This window comes from Gymnogyps californianus, chromosome 2 (genome assembly GCF_018139145.2).
Source record: "Gymnogyps californianus isolate 813 chromosome 2, ASM1813914v2, whole genome shotgun sequence".
NCBI lineage: Eukaryota > Metazoa > Chordata > Aves > Accipitriformes > Cathartidae > Gymnogyps > Gymnogyps californianus.
Window position 1 is genome coordinate 156,192 of NC_059472.1, and position 17,950 is coordinate 174,141.

The window sequence follows — 17,950 nt, forward strand, 5'->3', positions numbered from 1 at the left end:
TCCCAAAGGCTTCAGAGCCTTTCCAGAAAACTTCTTCCTAAGTGAGCTGTACAACACTACCAGGACAGAGCTGACAATCTCGGCAAACAGGGCTACTGGACCTGAAGCAGACATTCCAGTTAACAATCTACTCACCTTTATACTAAAGCCCAAAATTCTTTTTTTTTAACCAGTCTACTCCACCTTAAGAAATACAAATCCACAGCGTTTTTCTCATTCTAATACGTGACGATTAAAAACATCCTGGCTCCAAACAATTCCCCAGAACTACAGCGACAAGCACCACTTTTGTTATTCCCGCAGCAACACAACCTCTGGTGAGAGTGACGGTGCAATTCCTCTGCTGCGTGGGGAAGGGAGAGGCACGGCACGCTGCAAAGTGCTTCCTCAACAGTTCAGGCAGAAGTTATGCACCAAAGTCCTCAGATGTACTTAAAACACCTAAAAGCCACTCAAGAACAGAGTGTAGCGCATCAAAGTATTTTTGGATCTCAGCATTTCTGTAAACTGCTAGGATAAATCAAGAGTGTTATTTAAGTTTCTCAGACCACAGCTGTGGTTAAAAAAAAAAAGCTTCCTGCACTTGCAGCAGAAAGTGATTTAGAGAAATTACACGTTACTGTAGTGATATTAGCCAGTTTTTGGTTATTCAAGTCATCCTTAAAAACTAAAGGCCCCGGTCGTGAAGCACAGAATGTGCCCCACAGCTATTCAAAGAGCTGGTGTTGAAAGGTAATGAAAATGTCATCCTTTCTAATAACATTGGAATGCTCTCTGCAGCCCACATCTGGAGCATTAAAGTTAATCCCTGATATAACCTCCACGTGAGAGGTGTATGAAAGGCATCCTTTATGTTGCTGCCTATCACAAGAACCCGCAGCCAAAACGTAAATGCAGATCTGTGTGCGCGGGGAGGAAGCCGAGCAGACTGCCGTGAAGCAATGTCTCTGGGATAATCCCAGAACGTTCCTGCGAGCTGGCAGGAAAGAGCAGCTACAAACGCACCCATCAATCTCGGAGCGTTTACACAGTCAGGCAGTTCTCGATTTCCTTGCACATCCGAAGGGTATGAGGAGGATTAAGCAGTATAAGTTTGGAAAACCGGGAAGGGGGGAGCATGGAGAAAAAGAATATTGCTTGATTAGTAGAGGGCAGGGAACCAGTAGCACGGAGATGCTCAGTCAGAACAGCAAAAGCTTTGCACCGTCCTCCATTCGTGTACCCAACCCGAAACACCAGCTCAGATTCAGTTTGCTCATACAGCAACCAGAACAGGAGTAGAGGTGTCCCTAGACAAAATGTCCATCTGAGCTCGCAGCAGATTACTTTTTTTTTGCCTGTGGCTGTGCCCAGAAAGGTGACCAAGGCTCAGCACACACCGTGAAACACCGGTTCTGGAGAATCTCATAACCCTCACTCAGGTTTTGCATAGGGATCCACAGCCTGAAAGCTAGCTCAGAGGCACTCTTCTTGTTACTGGACTATTCCCCCAGCCAGGACAACGAACTTCGAATTTCCCTGTGAACAGGTAACACAGAAATATACAATTATGCTACACATGAAGTGATTTGAGAAAAATGCAACAATAACTGCACAGCTGTACTAGAAGCTAACCAAGCAAATCCCAGAAAACTAAGCATAGAAAATCATGTTCCATTTTGGGTACCTTTTCTTTACTACACCTCCCTTAGGAACCTCTGTTCTTCAAGCAAACACAACAAGCAGTGTAGGGACAAACTCTGAATTTACTTGCAAGTTTGGACATACATCTACTGTATCACCCAAGTCTAAAATAAACTGAAATCCTCAAACTGCCACCAATCACACGCTAAGAAATCCCCTTTATAGTTAAAGTAAATCAAAGCCTCTGTAACACAGATTGGGAAGAACAGGATCAATGTTAAAAAACAGATTAAGCATAGAAAAAAGTCATAAACACCTGAATATGGAAGTTACATTTACTCATTTTCTAGTGCGAGACATGAAGCCTAGCTTTCCATCATCTCAATACTGCATCATGCTATCATGGTAGTGTAACCGAACGTATCAGAAAGAGCCAAAAGTCTGGTCGAGGGCAGGAATTTTGTCTGGAGAACCCGATTCTTGAGATCTTTAAAAAAAAAAAAAAAATCTTAGTTCCATTTCTGATCAGAACACGTTTTTTTTCCAGAAGTATTGAACCACTTGGGAAAGGCGTTGTTAGAAAGAAGTTTCAGGCCTGTCTTAGCTTGGTCTTGGAGATTTATTACTTCTTTCTCCCCCTTTTTAAAAGAACACCTTATCACTCAGATGTGCTTTTGTCTGATCACCTAATTCTGTTCCAGCTCTTCTGTCCCTGCTATTGAAAGTCTATGTTCTGGACTAATGTTATTCCCCCTGCCCTTTTAACTCTACATACAGTGAGAGGGAACGGACCAGACAGCTTGCTTGCTTCTTCTTATTCCCCAGTTAGAACAGTGTCAGTTGGAGAGGCAGCTTTTACCTTATTTGACAAGCTAATGCTCAGGTTGATCCTATTCCAAAGCGTTCCAGGATATGCAAGTACTAAAGGCACCTGCAAACGTGTGCTTTGGAGGGAGGTGTCATCCTCCTCCCTCCAAACGCAAGCCAGATGTGGTGACAGGACAGGCAAGAGAAGTGCAGCTGGAAAGGGCCCTGCCTGAGCGGGGAAGCAAAGCTGCTGAAGGAGCCTGTCCTTCTGCAGGGTGACCTCCCGCCTGCAGACAGGAGCTGAGCCTCCCTACCTGCCCTCCTACCTGTCCTCCAGCAAAAGAAACAGCAAGCAAGGTGAAAAGCACCGATAAGCGATATTCTGGAGGTGTCCGGCTGTCCCGTGTCTAATTACACCTAAGCAGCCCAATGACATCCTTGTTCTCCTGGCAGGATCTGATATTTGGGGCACAGCTTTCCTCAGCGGTGATGGGAAACGGAGTATTCCCTAATTCTGTGGGAACTCTCGACCCTTCTCAGAGAGCTATGCAAGCAGGTGCCACTTTTCACTTTTTGATGTGCCTAAGTAAAAAAACCCCAAACCCAAAAAGCAAACGAAACAAAAAAAACCCCCAGAAGACAAGAAAAGATCAGCTTAAACCAATTTAATTTTCCTCCATGACAGCATAGCAAGCTTTGGTTCATCTTAACCAAAGCATGACATCCTCAAAGCCGGAAAATCAGCAAGATGAAACTGATATAATATGAGCATAAACCCAAGAGAAAAAGCCTTATTTAGGGAGCAGTTAGCAAAAAATATTGCAGTGTTGTGTATACGAGTGTGGGCCCAGTCCTATTCAGCACCTTCACTAATGGCATACTGAATACATTTACTAATCTGGCTGATAAAACACAGCCGGGAAGAGCTGCAAGTATGTTGGAAGACTTGACTGCAATTCAAAGTGATTTTGACAAGAGGAATGAAAGTCACTACTGACAAATGCAAGGTACAACTCTGAGGCAGGAGCAAAACCAAACAAATATGGGAGGGAAAACCACTGGGTAGATAGTAGCTGAACAGAAGACAACATGAACGCTGTAGCGGATCATGAGCTGAACATAAAAGTCAATGCCACGCTGCTGAGAAAAAGGCCAATGCCGTAATGGGCTATACACAAAAGTACTGCTTTCAAGACACACGAATTCCTCTTTTTATTCTATCCAGCGATACACCCAACGTTGGCTACCGCACTTCAACAAAGAGATGGAACGCAGTCAGTTCAGAAAGGAATGTAATTAAAGGCTGGAAAACAACCTTCAAGAATTAAAAAACCAGGCTGTTTATTCTAAAAAAGAAAAACAGAGGACTGAGGAGAGGTATCAGGTTTTCAAAGACACAAAGGCTGATGCAAAAGGAGAAGGAATAAATCTCTTTATATCCGCAGCAGATAGGAAAGAAGTGGAGGATTTAAACCGTAGCTGGGAAGGTTTGGGTTAGACATTCAGCAATCAACTCCACTGCTTCACTATCTTTACACTAACAGCATTTCCTTGATGAACTTACAGAATCTTCATTACTGGAGGCTTGGAAAAAATAGGTTCGATGCAAAGTCATCAGGAACAACACAGAGGTAGCTGATCCTGCCTTGAAGCAGAGGATTGGACTCAATGACTGCGAGTTCCCTCCAGCCCTATTCTGCTATGATTCTATGGGTTTATTTTTTTTTAAATAATTGTTGTTTAGTAGAGCAAGTTCAGTCAATGCCTGCTCTACACGATGTCGCCAGCAACATCCCCTCAAGAAAGTGAGCAGAAAATGAACCAGCTGTCACATGTGGTGGTCCTGTCTCACTGGAAGCATTCCAGAGGAGGTCCTCCTTCATGACACAGGATGGCAAAGAGCCATCGCCAACGTTAATGATGGGCGAACACAAGGAAAGCTCTCAGAACTCCTGCGTTAATAACTAGGGAATTTCAGGATAAAAGAAGTCCGAGAGTCTGAAGTTCTTTACATCTAGCAGAAGTTTTCAGTTTTAGAAGTTGTTATTCCCCTCAGCAGAGGCCGAGCTTAAAACTACCACTTGGTCCCCAAAAACTGAGTGATTGCAAAGCTAGCAAATACTCCCATCTCAAGGCAACATCCCCTACGTTAAACCTAGGCAGAAGAGGGAAACCTTACTTCAGGACGAACTTCACACTTTGCACTCTGAACTGCCCAGAAGATACTTACACATATTGAGCTGCCGCACAAAGCTGGCCATGTTGTTGTGTTTGAAGTACTTTGGAAGCACCTCCTTGGCAAATTGGCCTTGGTCAAACACATGGAAGCTGCTTCCGCTCTGTCAAAAAACAAAACGAAACATTATCAACCACCGTGACACAGGAAGAGCGAAGCCCACCCGCCCCTTCATTTCACAAATCTAAATTCTGCGTTGCTGTGGGTGAAATCAGTAACGGCCCCATGTCCTGGAGTCCCTCAGCTGCAGGTAAGGACGCAGTTTATGAGCTTTGTTTGAAGCTGTTACCATCTGACCAATGCACATTCCCATGAATGCAGTTCAGAGGGACCTCAACCACATCCTTCAGCTCCCGATGCAGGCAGCGTTTAGCACGTCGCCGCGTCTCAGCTGAGCCAGGGTAACTGCCCACGGGAGCGCTCTTAGCCAACGGGGGCTAAATCACATTTCCTTGCACTCGGCCCCGAAGAACACCCCGCATCTGTCAGTTATCGAGAACTGGCAGACAGCCGATAACTCTTCACAGTGTGCTCAAGCTACTAATGTGGGAGAACCAGCAGAGCACAACTCCCCAGAGACTTAAAAAAACCACCCAGGAGGTGAAGAAGGCTATAAAGATTAAACCTCAATTTGCACAACTGCAAATCTAGTAATTCCCCAACTTGTCCCAATTAACTTTTTTTCCTATCTACAGCAACAGCCAACAATCTTCCGAGCAAATTAAGACAACCAGGCTAGCCTGACTTTAAACATCAACATCTGCAAACAAATGAAGACAATTCTGTGTGCTGCCAGTCTCGGGCAGCTCGCCGTGCCCACGCAGACAAGGCAGACGAGGTCCAGAGCAGCTGAAAGCAACACGTGCTGTTGCTGGCAGAGCGAGAGCAACACTGACTAACGAGTTTTAATTTTTCACTGCGATTGATAAACATTTTCTACATGGTGATTTAAAAAGTAGGACTAGGTAGGAGACAGTAAGAAGCGTTCGTGCCCCTCTACACCCTGAGGTACTTCTGCTGTCGGATTGTGGAAAACGAGTTATCGCCAACAGACCAATGCATGCCAAGAATAACTAGTTATTTTGACTATTATAACTATCTCGACTAGTAGTCAGGATCACTTTTCAGCCACTTAGCTTTCAGGTCTGTGGTGCCGTTTTATCAAGTATGGTTTCTATTACCCTTCTGGCACGCTGAGCAGGAATTATACTGTCAACATAAGCATCTGCAAAACAGCAAAAGAAGGGATTTTCATTCTGGCAAAGCGACACAAGAACTCCGAATGCATTTTACAACCCGGATTTTCTTCCATGACGAAGTCCTGCTCCTGCTCCATCCTCCTGCTAATATCATCCCATGCATCACCAGCACACAGCGCTGGCAGAGCACCAGAGGAGAGCCAAGCCCAACAAGATACTGGCAAGTCACTGCAGGGCCGTGAAGCAATCGGACTTCTTAGTTCAAAAGAAAAGCGGCAGGGCCAGGCCAGACCACCCACACGACAGCAGAGGGATGGTGCCTCCAGAACTCCAAAGTCCCCCCCAATTCACGAGTGACTCAACGGCAAGACCTTCACAAGCAAGGGCTGCCACTTCAATCTTAAACTAGGTCTTGCTGCACGAGGTCAGAAGAGCCCCCTCGCCCGTCACTGTGCTAAGCAACAAGACGAACACAAACCCACGAGCGCCCCGAACTCCAGTCTTGTCAGATCAGTGCTCCAGCTAAACACGACGAGCATCTGCAGACAGTCTCCAAGTCCCAGCATGAACCCCCAGGGAAAAGATGAGGCCGAGGTCTTCTGAACTGACTGAAGAGTATCAGATCAAATATCCACGAGACTTGACTTTCAGACAGGCATGTCTTACTTTTAAAGTTACTGGGCAAATTCAACGCAGCATTAATCCTACAGAATTAAGACTACTCAAAAAAAACCCCCACCCCGAAACAGGCTTCAAAAGGTTCTGGCTGCCAATAACAAAACCAGGTAAGGGTTTATTAAAAGTTGACAGTTTGGGCTTTTTGGTCCATGGATGAGTTTCATTACTCCTTCAGAGGATTCACCTGCATTCGAGTATTTGTTTTCATTAAGGTCCTTTACTCTTTATCCAATACTTACGAGTACTCCGAGTTGATTCTCATAGCAAAAAATGCAACAGGAAGATGGCAATGAAGGAAGGAAGTGCACACTGGCCATCTCCTAAAGACGGCAACCCACAATAAATAAAACATCTTTGAGTCCCATCCCAAGGTTTTTTGTTTTGCTGGAGTTGCTCCACTCCAGAGTTCTCACTTTTTTTGCCCCGTAAGATAAACAAGTTTGCTGGTGGTCTTCTCAGTGAACTCCACCGCACTACAGCCATTCGCTGTACGTCGCCGCATCCAAAATACTCTGCTCCCTTTATCCACATCCAGATCCCCCAACCTGCCTCCCCACCTACCTGCTCCTGCCCAGCCTCGTGAATCCGCCCAGGTTTAGCTACTCCACAGCAGTCTATCCACGCTGCTAACAAGCGTAACAGATTTTCCTCTATTTTCATAGAAGGATGTCTCTCATGTCCATCAACTTCAAGGAGTTTCACCCAAGTCTCAGTGCAGTACCTGTTCCTTCCAAGGAAGCGGGGAGCAAGAGGGACCTGAAGACAGGCTCTCAGCCTTCAGATCCAATACTATCAGAAGCACCACATCGGTGATTTCCTTCATGACGCTGTTGGAGATTCATCCTAAAATTGTATTTTTAACACTGTACCACTTAAGCATTTCTCTGTGCGTGTATTAGCAATACTCCCATTTCCAGACCGTTGATGGCCGGCTTATGCACATTTTCTTGCGCTCACACCAACTACCTTTCGCTTAACCAGCTCTTCTCCCTTCCTGGTACTAGTCCACTGCCAATCGACATGCACACATGCCCAACACACGGCTACTGCTGCTTAGAGCGGCTGCTGCTGCAAAGTGGTAGAAGTCTTGAGAGTAAGCTGGAAGAGCAGGGGTCTAAGGTACCTAAGAAGTTTACAGGGAAACCAACCTGAATTAAATTGTCTGTAAGTGACAGGATTATTTGCACAGTTAGGACGAAATCAACCCTCCACAGGCATTAACCAAATTCTGCCTCATTTCTATTATTCCAGTTCTCAAGGTCATCTGATTTCTTCTGCATGGCATCCCAAATCTTTGCTGTGTTAACAAAGTCCAACAGTGTTTTGTGAAAATTTTCTCAACACACCTTCCGTGCCAAAGTCATTACAAAAAACGCATTCAGAAAACTGTTCCAAGATTTCATCTGCGAGCAGCTCTGCCATGACCTCTCTCCAGACTGGAGCGACCCTCCGAAAACTGTCCTCTCTGCTTTAGCCAGTCCCTCCCCCACAATTCTTACATTAATCCTCATCTTCTCCACTTTCACGTATGATTTTCCATGCGGCAGAGTACCAAATACTTTGCGGAAGTCCAGACACATTAGATCTGCCCCAATTCCTCTATCTAGAAAAGGATTTCATGTCCGGAGGAGAGAAGATACAATCAATTTTTGGTAAACCTATGTTGTATTTTATCCCATTTCCATTTACTTCTATGGCTTCAGTTATTCTTCTCTTCAGAATCATTTCCAAAGCGCTTCAAACCATTAGGGTCAGACTCGTTAGTCACTAATGCTCCTCTGAAAATCAAACAGCTTACACAAATGAGGTTAAGCATCTTTCTTGCGGTGACTGCTTATGTTGCAGAAAGGGGACAAGGGGGCTCCCGTTCTAAAAATCCCACTTCTCCCTCACTGTTAGGGGATGCAAACACAAGGATCTCAGCTCCCCGGACTGGAAAAAGTCCGCTCCGAGCTGAAATTCACCTGCTGGTCACCTGCTCGCTTTGCCTGCTGGAACCACGCTCGCTGTTAATGATGTGACCCAACGGGACAGCGCAGGAGTTGGACCGTTTCCCAGCAGTTATCAGGGTTTGTTGAAAGGGAAGAAACAATGCAGGCAGATCTCTTCACAGGGCAGTGCAAAAGTTCTGAAAGTACATGAAATGCAGCTTCTCTTGCGTAATTTTGGTATACTTTTATCTTGACATGTTCCAAGTCTAGTTCGGACAGCATCAGACATTTTAGCACAGATCAGGTTGTTTTGTCAAAAGCCTCAGCTCTCCCTAAGAGGGGGACAACACAAAGTCAAAATGACTCATGTAACACTAGACATTTTCAACGTGTTGGCCAGCACCATACTCACTCCTAGTCTAGACGGGCTCTGACCACCCACTGCATACTCCAGGTCTCCACATCTGCACTGGCACCCTTCTGCTCTTCCCATTCTCCTCCTGCAAAGCCTCGCAGGCTTGAGACACCATTTATTCTTCTGGCGGACAAAAAAAGGAGGTGCCCCCAAAGGATTTCCTGAAACTGATGCTGGGGAAGAAAAGCCAGTGGATTAGGGAAAGTGGCTGAGTTTAGGCTTGGTGTAGAAAAGTCTCCTTCCTAGTCCAGGCAGTGCTTGTAAGCCACCGCACGCTACTTGCTCCTCTCCCTGCTGCCTACAGATGCTCTGTAGCAGGACGTTTAACAGAAACCCTCAACGACCTTTTCAGAATTAAGATTGCAGAAGTGCACTTGTGTTTAGCAAACATCTTTTCACTCTGTTTACAGAGGTAAGAGTAGTTCCATAATGCAATAAACTGCTCAAACTTTGTTGTTAATCAGTTCTTGATGGCACTGAACGGCTGAGGTTAAGGGGCCAAAAATTACAGAACTGGACTGAGGATGAAGGCCGTAAGGCTTTTCCCGTACAGTTATAAGTAGAGCTATGAATCTGAAAACGTTAAAGCTGTCCACAAGACAAGACCCCTTTGCAGCCCTCCCTTGAGAAGCACTGTGAGCCTCCGGCCCCAGAGCTGCCCCGAACACTCCCAGCCCCTCCAGCGCCTCATACCGTCCTACAGTTCCAGAGGTCTGGACCTACAGTTCCAGAGGTCCCCAAAATTTCGCTCTGTACCTTCTGCTCCTTCCCGCAGACCATGTTATTTGCCATCTACGATGACGAACTGAACATCCAAAGTAATCTTTTAGCATGCCTATTCTTGCTGCCTCTCTCTGAACAGGCAGGTTTCCCTCTTTACCACCTTTCAAGTGAATCCATCAGGGACGGCTGGGCACGGCTTCACCGGCACAGCAGCTGTGAGCAGCAGCGTTCAGAACAGCGACTCATCCAAAAACCAGCTACTGAAAAGCTATCGGCTCCTCCAGCTGACAATCCTGATCATCTTCCTTCTGCCTTTCCATCCTCCACGCTACGCATGGAACTTAAAGACACTGGATGGTATACATTTAAGTACTTGCAGGCATTCCCTGCTCCCTCATCCAACTAATTTGAGCAATCCCTTCACTCTGCCCTGTTGCTAACCAGCACATCTTCCAGCTCCTCTGCAGATAACGGGCTAGAAATAACATGGGCCAACAGTTTTCCATCTATCGTCATCAGTACGCAGGCCCCAGTTTGAAAACTTCTACAGAACTGGCAAAGTGATTTTAAATATTCATTATTTCTGATTAATGTACTGCTGAACATAATTTTTTTTCAAAAATAATAGAAAATCAGAAAGTCTAAAAGAAATGCTGCAGTCATGCCCAGGCGAGCTGGAAGCTCTGATAACCATGACCGCTCTGAAGCCCAACACGAAGCTGGCTTCAGCTCAGAGCACCACAGAATCTGGGTCACTTACCACTGCATCAAGATAGAAAGAAAATCTCATTTCTAAAGTATAACTTAAGATCTTCTACATCTTTGGACATTCAGTTTATAAGAGCCTTAAGTCTGTGAAAGAAGCAGGAAAATCCCAGAAAATATTGACTTTAGAGCAACAAATAAAAGGTTCAACACGATTTCCCAACGTCTGACATGCCAGACCTATTTTGAAAATGGAAATACTGATCCCTATGGTGCAAGCGTCACCGCGCAGCGAAATCATCCAGATGGGAGGGACCGCAGCAAAACCATGACTTAGCATAAAAAACCAAGTAATGTTATCGGAGTCTTACGAAGTCACGCCAGAAAATGAAGTCCTTACAAAATGAAAGCTGATCAACTATGGCAGATATTTAAAAAGAAATGGGATGACAATATTAGTGTTTATTTTTAAAAACTTAATGTTCAAATTTGTGAGACTAGCACGAGATTCGACAATTCTCAAACTCCAGTTTAAATCTGATCATTAAAATTATTAAAACCTTTACAGCTATCTTCTGAGATATTAAAAAACCCAACAAAAAACAACAATAAAAAAACCCCCAGGAACTTTCTGGCTCCACCACTGTTGACAGCACGATTAACCCCATGAAATTCTCTTATGTCCCAGCAATGAAGATTAACTAGACGTTGCTCATGCCTCTCCAACAACAGAGTGACTTTGTTTAAGCCTTGGAAACCCAGGAATTAGAAAAATTTACTTGTTTCTTTCACCTTCCACCCTAAAGACGAGACACATTATGAAGCAGCACTGTTCTGGACTGATTCAGAGCACTCCAGCTCCAGGACAGCTATCTTTTATTTAAAAACATTTAGTCCCAGACGCACAGCAGGCTGCGGGGCTCCAGCCTGCGAGCAGGACAACTCACTGCCCGTTCCACTCAGGTACCACCTTACTGATCCTAAAATACTGCGTGTGATCTGCGAGGGTTCAGGCTTTGCTTCACAGGCAGCTCAGCCCTTGGACAAGCCGTACTTGGCTACCTCGCCGCAGGTCGGGGGCCTCGGGCTCAGACGGACGTGGACTTCCCCGACGGATGCTGCTGGAGGCAGCTTGCCTTCCCTGGCTCCTCGCTGCCTTCTCAGACCAGGCGTCCCGGTTGCTGCTGGAGGTGCCGCCGAACCCAGGTCGTGGAAGCAGCTCGGGGAGTGCTCCAGCAAATGGATGTGTTGGGAGGGGAGGGAGAGGGAAGGGAAGAAGGAAGCCATCTCCAGCAAAAGGACCACCAACAGGACAGAACAAACCCTTTCACTAGCACAGCAAAAGCACAGACTACACGACCGCAGCCTCGGGCACCAGTGCCAGCGCGGCAGGATCCAAACTGGCTCAGGAGCTTTCAGCCCTTCAGGTTACTCAGCCTTTGTGCACATCAAGTGCCAACTAAGAAGCTCGACCAAACCAAAGCACCTGAAGGCTTACGTAGCAGCGTACTTGTTGCCTGCCTAAAGCAGCCAGAGCCGACGGAATGGGTTTCCCTGGGCTTCTCAAGGGACATACGGACAATTTCAGAGATGTTCAGATCCCAGCTCTCAGGGGAAAAGGCTGACACCTCCTGCGCCACGGCCTGCTCCAAACACCCGGCTCAGAAGCACACGGCCGGTGGCTTCCCAGGAGGCGCAGCTACAACTGCCTGGGGGCCAGCAGGGAAGAGAAAGCTGGGGAGATGAAACCCTGGTCCAAAGGCCAACAGTGAGACTTCCCAAGGAGGGGTGGAAGTGGAGGGAGCGAAACGGTGGGTGCTGGTTCCTGTTCCAGGGGTTGCTCACGTATTAATAAGCATTTGGATAAAATGCGTGGTGCTGGGGCCAGAGAAGAGTCACAGTTTGCTGGGTGTCATGAATCCCACTCCGAAACACGTATTCCTCCTGTTCCAAATACAGCAACTTTTGTGAGAAACTCAGCCTCGTTAAATTCAGCTCCTGGAGCCCGGCACTAACTGCCCTGTCTCACCACACCAAAAGCAGTTTGTCGTACTGGCCCTGGCTGCGTAGAAGACCTGGGGGTCCTGGCAGGCAGAGCCGAGCGCGCCGGCAGCGTGCCCTTGCAAGAGGGAAGGGGCCAACAGCACCCCAGGCTGCACAAACCAACAACCCGGGCAGGACAGGAGCGCAGCCAGCAGATCACGGGAAGGGATTATCCCCCTCTACAAAGCATCCGCTAAATACTGCCCGGACAGTGTGTAGAGTCTTGGGCCCCAATACCACAAAGATAGGGATAAACTGGAGCAAATTCAGCAGAGGGTCACCAGGGTGGTGATGGGGCTGCAGCTCTTGCCTGGAAAGGGTGGGCTGAGGGAGGACGGCTTGTTCAGCCTGGGGAAGAGACCACTTCGGGGTGTCGGGGAGCAGCAAGGATGTCCTGGTTTCGGCTAGGACAGAGTTAATTTTCTTCCTAGTAGCTGGTATAGTGCTGTGTTTTGGATTTAGTAGGAAAATAATGTTGACAACACACTGATGTTTTCAGTTGTTGCTGAGTAGTGTTTATACTAGGTCAAGGATTTTTCATGCCCAGCCAGCGAGAAGGCTGGAGGGGCACAAGAAGCTGGGAGGGGACACAGCCAGGGCAGCTGACCCAAACTGGCCAAAGGGATATTCCATACCATATGACGTCATGCCCAGTATATAAACTGGGGAAGCTGGCTGGGAGGGTCGGATCGCGGCTCGGGAACTAACTGGGCATCGGTCAACGAGTGGTGAGCAATTGCATTGTGCATCACTTGCTTTGTATAGTCTAATTCTTTTAGTATTACTACTGTCATATTATTATTACCATTATCATTGTTTTTTCATTCCTTTCTGTCCTGTTAAACTGTCTTTATCTCAACCCACGAGGTTTTTTTTTTCCAATTCTCTCCCCCATCCCACTGTGGGGGGGAGTGAGCGAGCGGCTGCGTGGTGCTGAGTTGCCGGCTGGGGTTAAACCCCGACAAAGGACCAGCAGCTCTGTAAAGGAGAGACAGGAGCAGAGCACAGTCGTAAGGCAGGCACAAGCGTCACCTACAAGGTGCTGGGATACAGAGGAACAAGTCTGGGTCAGGATCAGAGCAACCTGGTCTGACTGCAAAGCAGATCCTGCTCTGAGCTGGAGCTGGGACTAGAAACCATCAGAAGTCCCTTCTCACCTAAACTATTCCACGATTAAGTTTTTTTTCTAGTTAATTTTAACTAGGACCAGTTCCCCAGCATAGTTACGTGTGCAGCCCCACAACCCTGTGTTGGTACAAGGGTAGGTACAAACGCTGCTTTGAGCAGAAATGCTGACATGCTGACTTAAAGCAAAATGAACTGGCCTCCTTTTCCAGGAGATATGAGTGTTGAAAGACACACCTTTTAACACACAAAAAATAAACCCTTCTGCTATCAGCACCCGACCTACTGTTTAGAAGACGCCCTTGGTACATACTGAAAAGGGGGAGACCCACCTGCCAACCGCAGCACGGCTGCCGTAGCCAGCGTTGGACTGAGAAGCATTTGGACCCAGCTGGGCTGAAGATGGTCGGGAAGTCGCTAGACCCAAGCAGCACAAGCCAAAGTGACACAATTAGAAGCATCCTCAGCACGTGCTAAGAACTGTCAAGTTTAGCACATTTACACTTTCATAACAACTAATCCGGAGCTGAACAGTGTCTAAGTGTACCTGCACTGGGGCTACCAGAGCACTGATCGTGTCCGCAGTGAAAGCCAGCCTTCGTGTGACCTCCCGCACAACTCATCAGCACGCTACCTCGGGCGACTGTGCCTGCAGCTAGACACAGGACACCGTCCTCACTTACAGCTGCTTGGGAGGCAAGGCCACACGGTGACACCTATCCTTGCTAAAACCTACATACTTTTGGCTAGAAATACAAAAATTCAGTGTGTAAAGTCGATACCAACCGTGGCAGCAGAAGCAGGCCAGTCCAATGATGGAACTGGAGGTCCTGGATCCGAGGTACTTGCGACAGCTCGCACGGCCGGTTAGCGCGCTAGCTGGGGTCTATGCACATCTTCATATTTAGTTTCAGGATGGGATAAGGCAGGATGAGCACAGCCTCTGCATCAGTGTGCTGTAACCAAAAATTCATCCTCCCTCCCATTCCCCTTGATCTCAGCCGTATGGCCTCACCACCTTGCACAGACCATGATGCTCCACAGATTCCTCTCGCTTTCTTCCCCAAGACCTGATCCAACTTACTAATTCAGCAGCAGAAGCCTTACAGCGGTTTCCTGTGAGGCCAGACAGCTCATAGAATCATAGAATATCTCAAGTTAGAAGCGACCCATAAGAGGCTGAACCGGTTCACAGCCCATCCGACAAGCACCGGAGATGGGACAAGGATCACTACACCGGCTCAGCTGCTCAAGAAACCACGCTGCTACAATCACCGAATTTCAGTAATCCGGGCTGCATGTGACAAACCCAGACCTCCGTGGCCATGTGCTCGCCTCTGCAGGAAACAGCTTACCACACTTGGGAAACAAGTCATGTAATTCTAGTAAAGAAATTCTCCTTCCCTACCACTGTAAAGAAAGAGCACATGCTGGTGTCGGTTCTGCGCAAGCTACGTTCAACCACAGCACTATTTCCAGCTTCAGCACAATGGAAAGAGAATCCTGCTCCAGCCCGAGAAGCCAAACAAGTCACCATTTCCACCATGGAGATTTGAAACTTGGCTTTTTGAAGACTGACTTTTCGTGAAGCCCACCTATACCACTGTCAGACACCCGTCACCACCGGGGGTCTGACTACATTCGTCTTGCGTGCACAGAATGGCGTGGAAGAGATGAGCTCTGGCTTACAAGAAAAAATCCAAACAAATCTGTAAGGTGCCGACAATCTTATATACAAGGGGACTTTAATGCAAGCAACCTCCAAGGTGAAATTTTACCAGTTTACCAAGAGTTCAGACATCAGCAGAGCAGGAAGGAGGTTTTCTGACGGATAGTTAAAAGCACGCTGCACCAGAAAATCCCTCCGTCGTACGCACAGCACTGGCAGAACTGAGGTCAAAGCTCTTGATCAACACTAGGCCTTTTTCTAGCAACTACAGACAAGCCACATACTGAACGGATCGATCAAAGATCATTTCTTTGTTGTTGTTCACCATAACCCTGTTTCTTCACCTTACCGGCCCCACTCTGCTCAAGCGTGGCAGAGCATCACCGGCTCCCGCTACACGGAGTCTTCCTGGGAAGGCAAGAACGAGAAATCCTGCAACGGAAGAGCTAGCAGAGCGGGAGGTAACGAAGCAGCATCCTGCTTATCCACGCAGCGCAGGACGCAAAGAGACCTCGTGGGTGATCAGGTTCAGCCCCAGGCTATCGCAGGGGACTGCAGCATTCACACATTTATTCCAACTCCATCTTGAAACTTCTTTTTTGATGCCGCAAGGCCTACTAGAGCGCAGACCCAGAACCCTCCTTGTTTTTCACTTACAATTTTTGTTCAGGGAAGTTCATACCCACACGATCCCACTCATTTAGGCTTTATCTTTTTCCAGCTGTTGTTTTGCTGGGCTAAGGAAACGTAACTTTCAGACCATGGTTTCATATCGCTAAATGACATCAAAGTATCAGCTTAAGGTATTCAGGCACCACCACTGCTTGTTCCCGACTCGAACGCAGTGCTGCCAAAACCCGGCTGGTTTCTGGTGACCACGCTGTGAACCAGATCAGGTAACTGAGCTCGCACACGCGTAAAAAAAGCATGAAAGTGTGGTTTTGGTTTTGCAGCAGGAAAAGTACCCTGATCAAATTCGTAAGAAAGAAACAACTATTTGCGGGCACAACTAACGAATTCCCAGAAGACAGCAAAAATCACTTACTCGCATGACCTTGCATTTCATACGAGTAGGGTCATACCACTCCTAAAAGTAAGTCCTTTTTCAGGAGTTACTCAAGGCTCCCTGCAAGATAAGGCTCTGCGATACTGATGCCTTCCTACTTTATTCATTTCGCTTCACACAGCTACTCCTTTTTTATGCCAACATCATTAAAAGAACTACGGCAGACAGACCACAAGAATCTTGAGGAGCCCAGGTACTAACTTCACCTAAAACTTAACAAAAGTATTTTCAAACAACACACTTCCCTTCTTTTTTGCTGGTTCTTCACTCGCCTTGCGGGTCTTGTGTTAGTCCTTACCTGCCTACGGGTAACACATTTTCTGCGCAGCAGTTGCTGGAGTCAGGTAGATTAGAGCTTGGAGCTGAGCAAAGATACCCGCACTTCCATTTACAAAACATATTAAAGTTAAGAGGAAGTATAGCCTGTGAAAAATACATTGCTAATGGAAAAAAAAAAAGTAAAGAAGGAACTTCTGTGTATACAAAGAGATTTAAAATTAGCTATTCACCATTCTTTATAACTGAAAGTGAAAACACGCTGTGCTGGAAGCGGTATCACAAGAACAGAAGTCCTCTTGGGCTAGACTAGGGAGTCCTAAATCTAGAAAAAGGCAAGGAATACCCTAAATCTAGAAAAAGGCAAGGAATAATCACTCCTTTGTGGGTCAAAACAGAAACTTTCTTTGAGTGAGACTGAGAAAATTCCTCAGCCTCTGTAATCAAGAATACTGGGCAGTAGGATGTACCATGTACCACTGTGCTATTGCACAGTGGGACCTGCAGTAGCTTTTATTTATCCAGTAATTTATATAATTACTATGGGATCCCACAGAGTTAGATTTTTAAGTTCCACAGCAGATCAACTACTGAAGTAATTTATTCGTGTTAATCACCAGTTCTAACTAACATTTTAGCATTCTGTGCACTCAGCACCAAGTGCCCATGCGCCGAGTTGATAGCGTTGCTCCTCTCTGATGAACAAAATGCAGAAAAACAGGGAAAACTGTCGACATCTGCCGGGATAAAGTTTCTTCCAAGCTCTGCATCAAGCTGACCCAAACCCTGATGGCATTGTTTTGATTAGCAACTGCAGGCAACGTCACCACACAAAACACATCACATCTGAGTTTACACAATTTATCTGAATCTCCCTCCTGCTCCCAAGAGGTTACAGCTCAACGAGGCACAAGGAGCTAAGGCACGACTCGCTGCTGGCACAGGGCGAGCGGGCTGCTCTGCCTCCCCGGCTCCATCGTGCACGTCTGCACTTACCCTCAGCCACCAGCAGCTCCCACTGAACACCTCCATGAGCTCTAATATAGCAGAAAACGAAGGAAATCAGGTATTAGTGTGTTCAGGCGGTCCATTAAAGGCTCTGACAAGAACCAGAGTCAGTGCAAACACGGGGCAGGATCCTGCGACCAAAACCCAGCGATCCCGTAGGAGAAGCACGTGGTTGGATCCTCCGGCTGCTGCCAGAGCACAGCAAGGCAGAGCAGCTGCTTAGGAAGGAAACGAAGTGCCCGGTGTAAACGAGCGTGGAGTCAGACAGCGCAGGACCACTGCTACACAGCCTTCACTGGAAAAACATCCCTGTACTGGGAAACCGCTCCTCGAAGCGGTCCAAGAGCTCCTGTGCCATTCGGGAAGGGGACAAGCAATGTCATCTGGATTCAAAAAGCTGGCAAAGTTATTTAAACAGGGAAAAGGTATGGTCGAGGCAGAAACCT

The 17,950-nt window shown here is 46.9% G+C and overlaps 1 protein-coding gene across 2 annotated transcripts in view; it reads right to left on the reverse strand.

Moving 5' to 3' along the window:
- The window catches only part of HSF1 (heat shock transcription factor 1), a 71,229-nt gene that overhangs the window by 46,402 nt on the left and 6,877 nt on the right, over positions 1–17,950 (reverse strand). The window contains exon 2 of one of the 2 annotated variants that reach the window (XM_050892688.1): positions 4,661–4,769. In XM_050892688.1, the coding sequence (XP_050748645.1) occupies positions 4,661–4,769 (109 nt within the window). Of the gene's footprint in view, positions 1–4,660; positions 4,770–17,950 lie in introns of those variants that run through there. The other variant, XM_050892689.1, reaches the window with a different exon arrangement.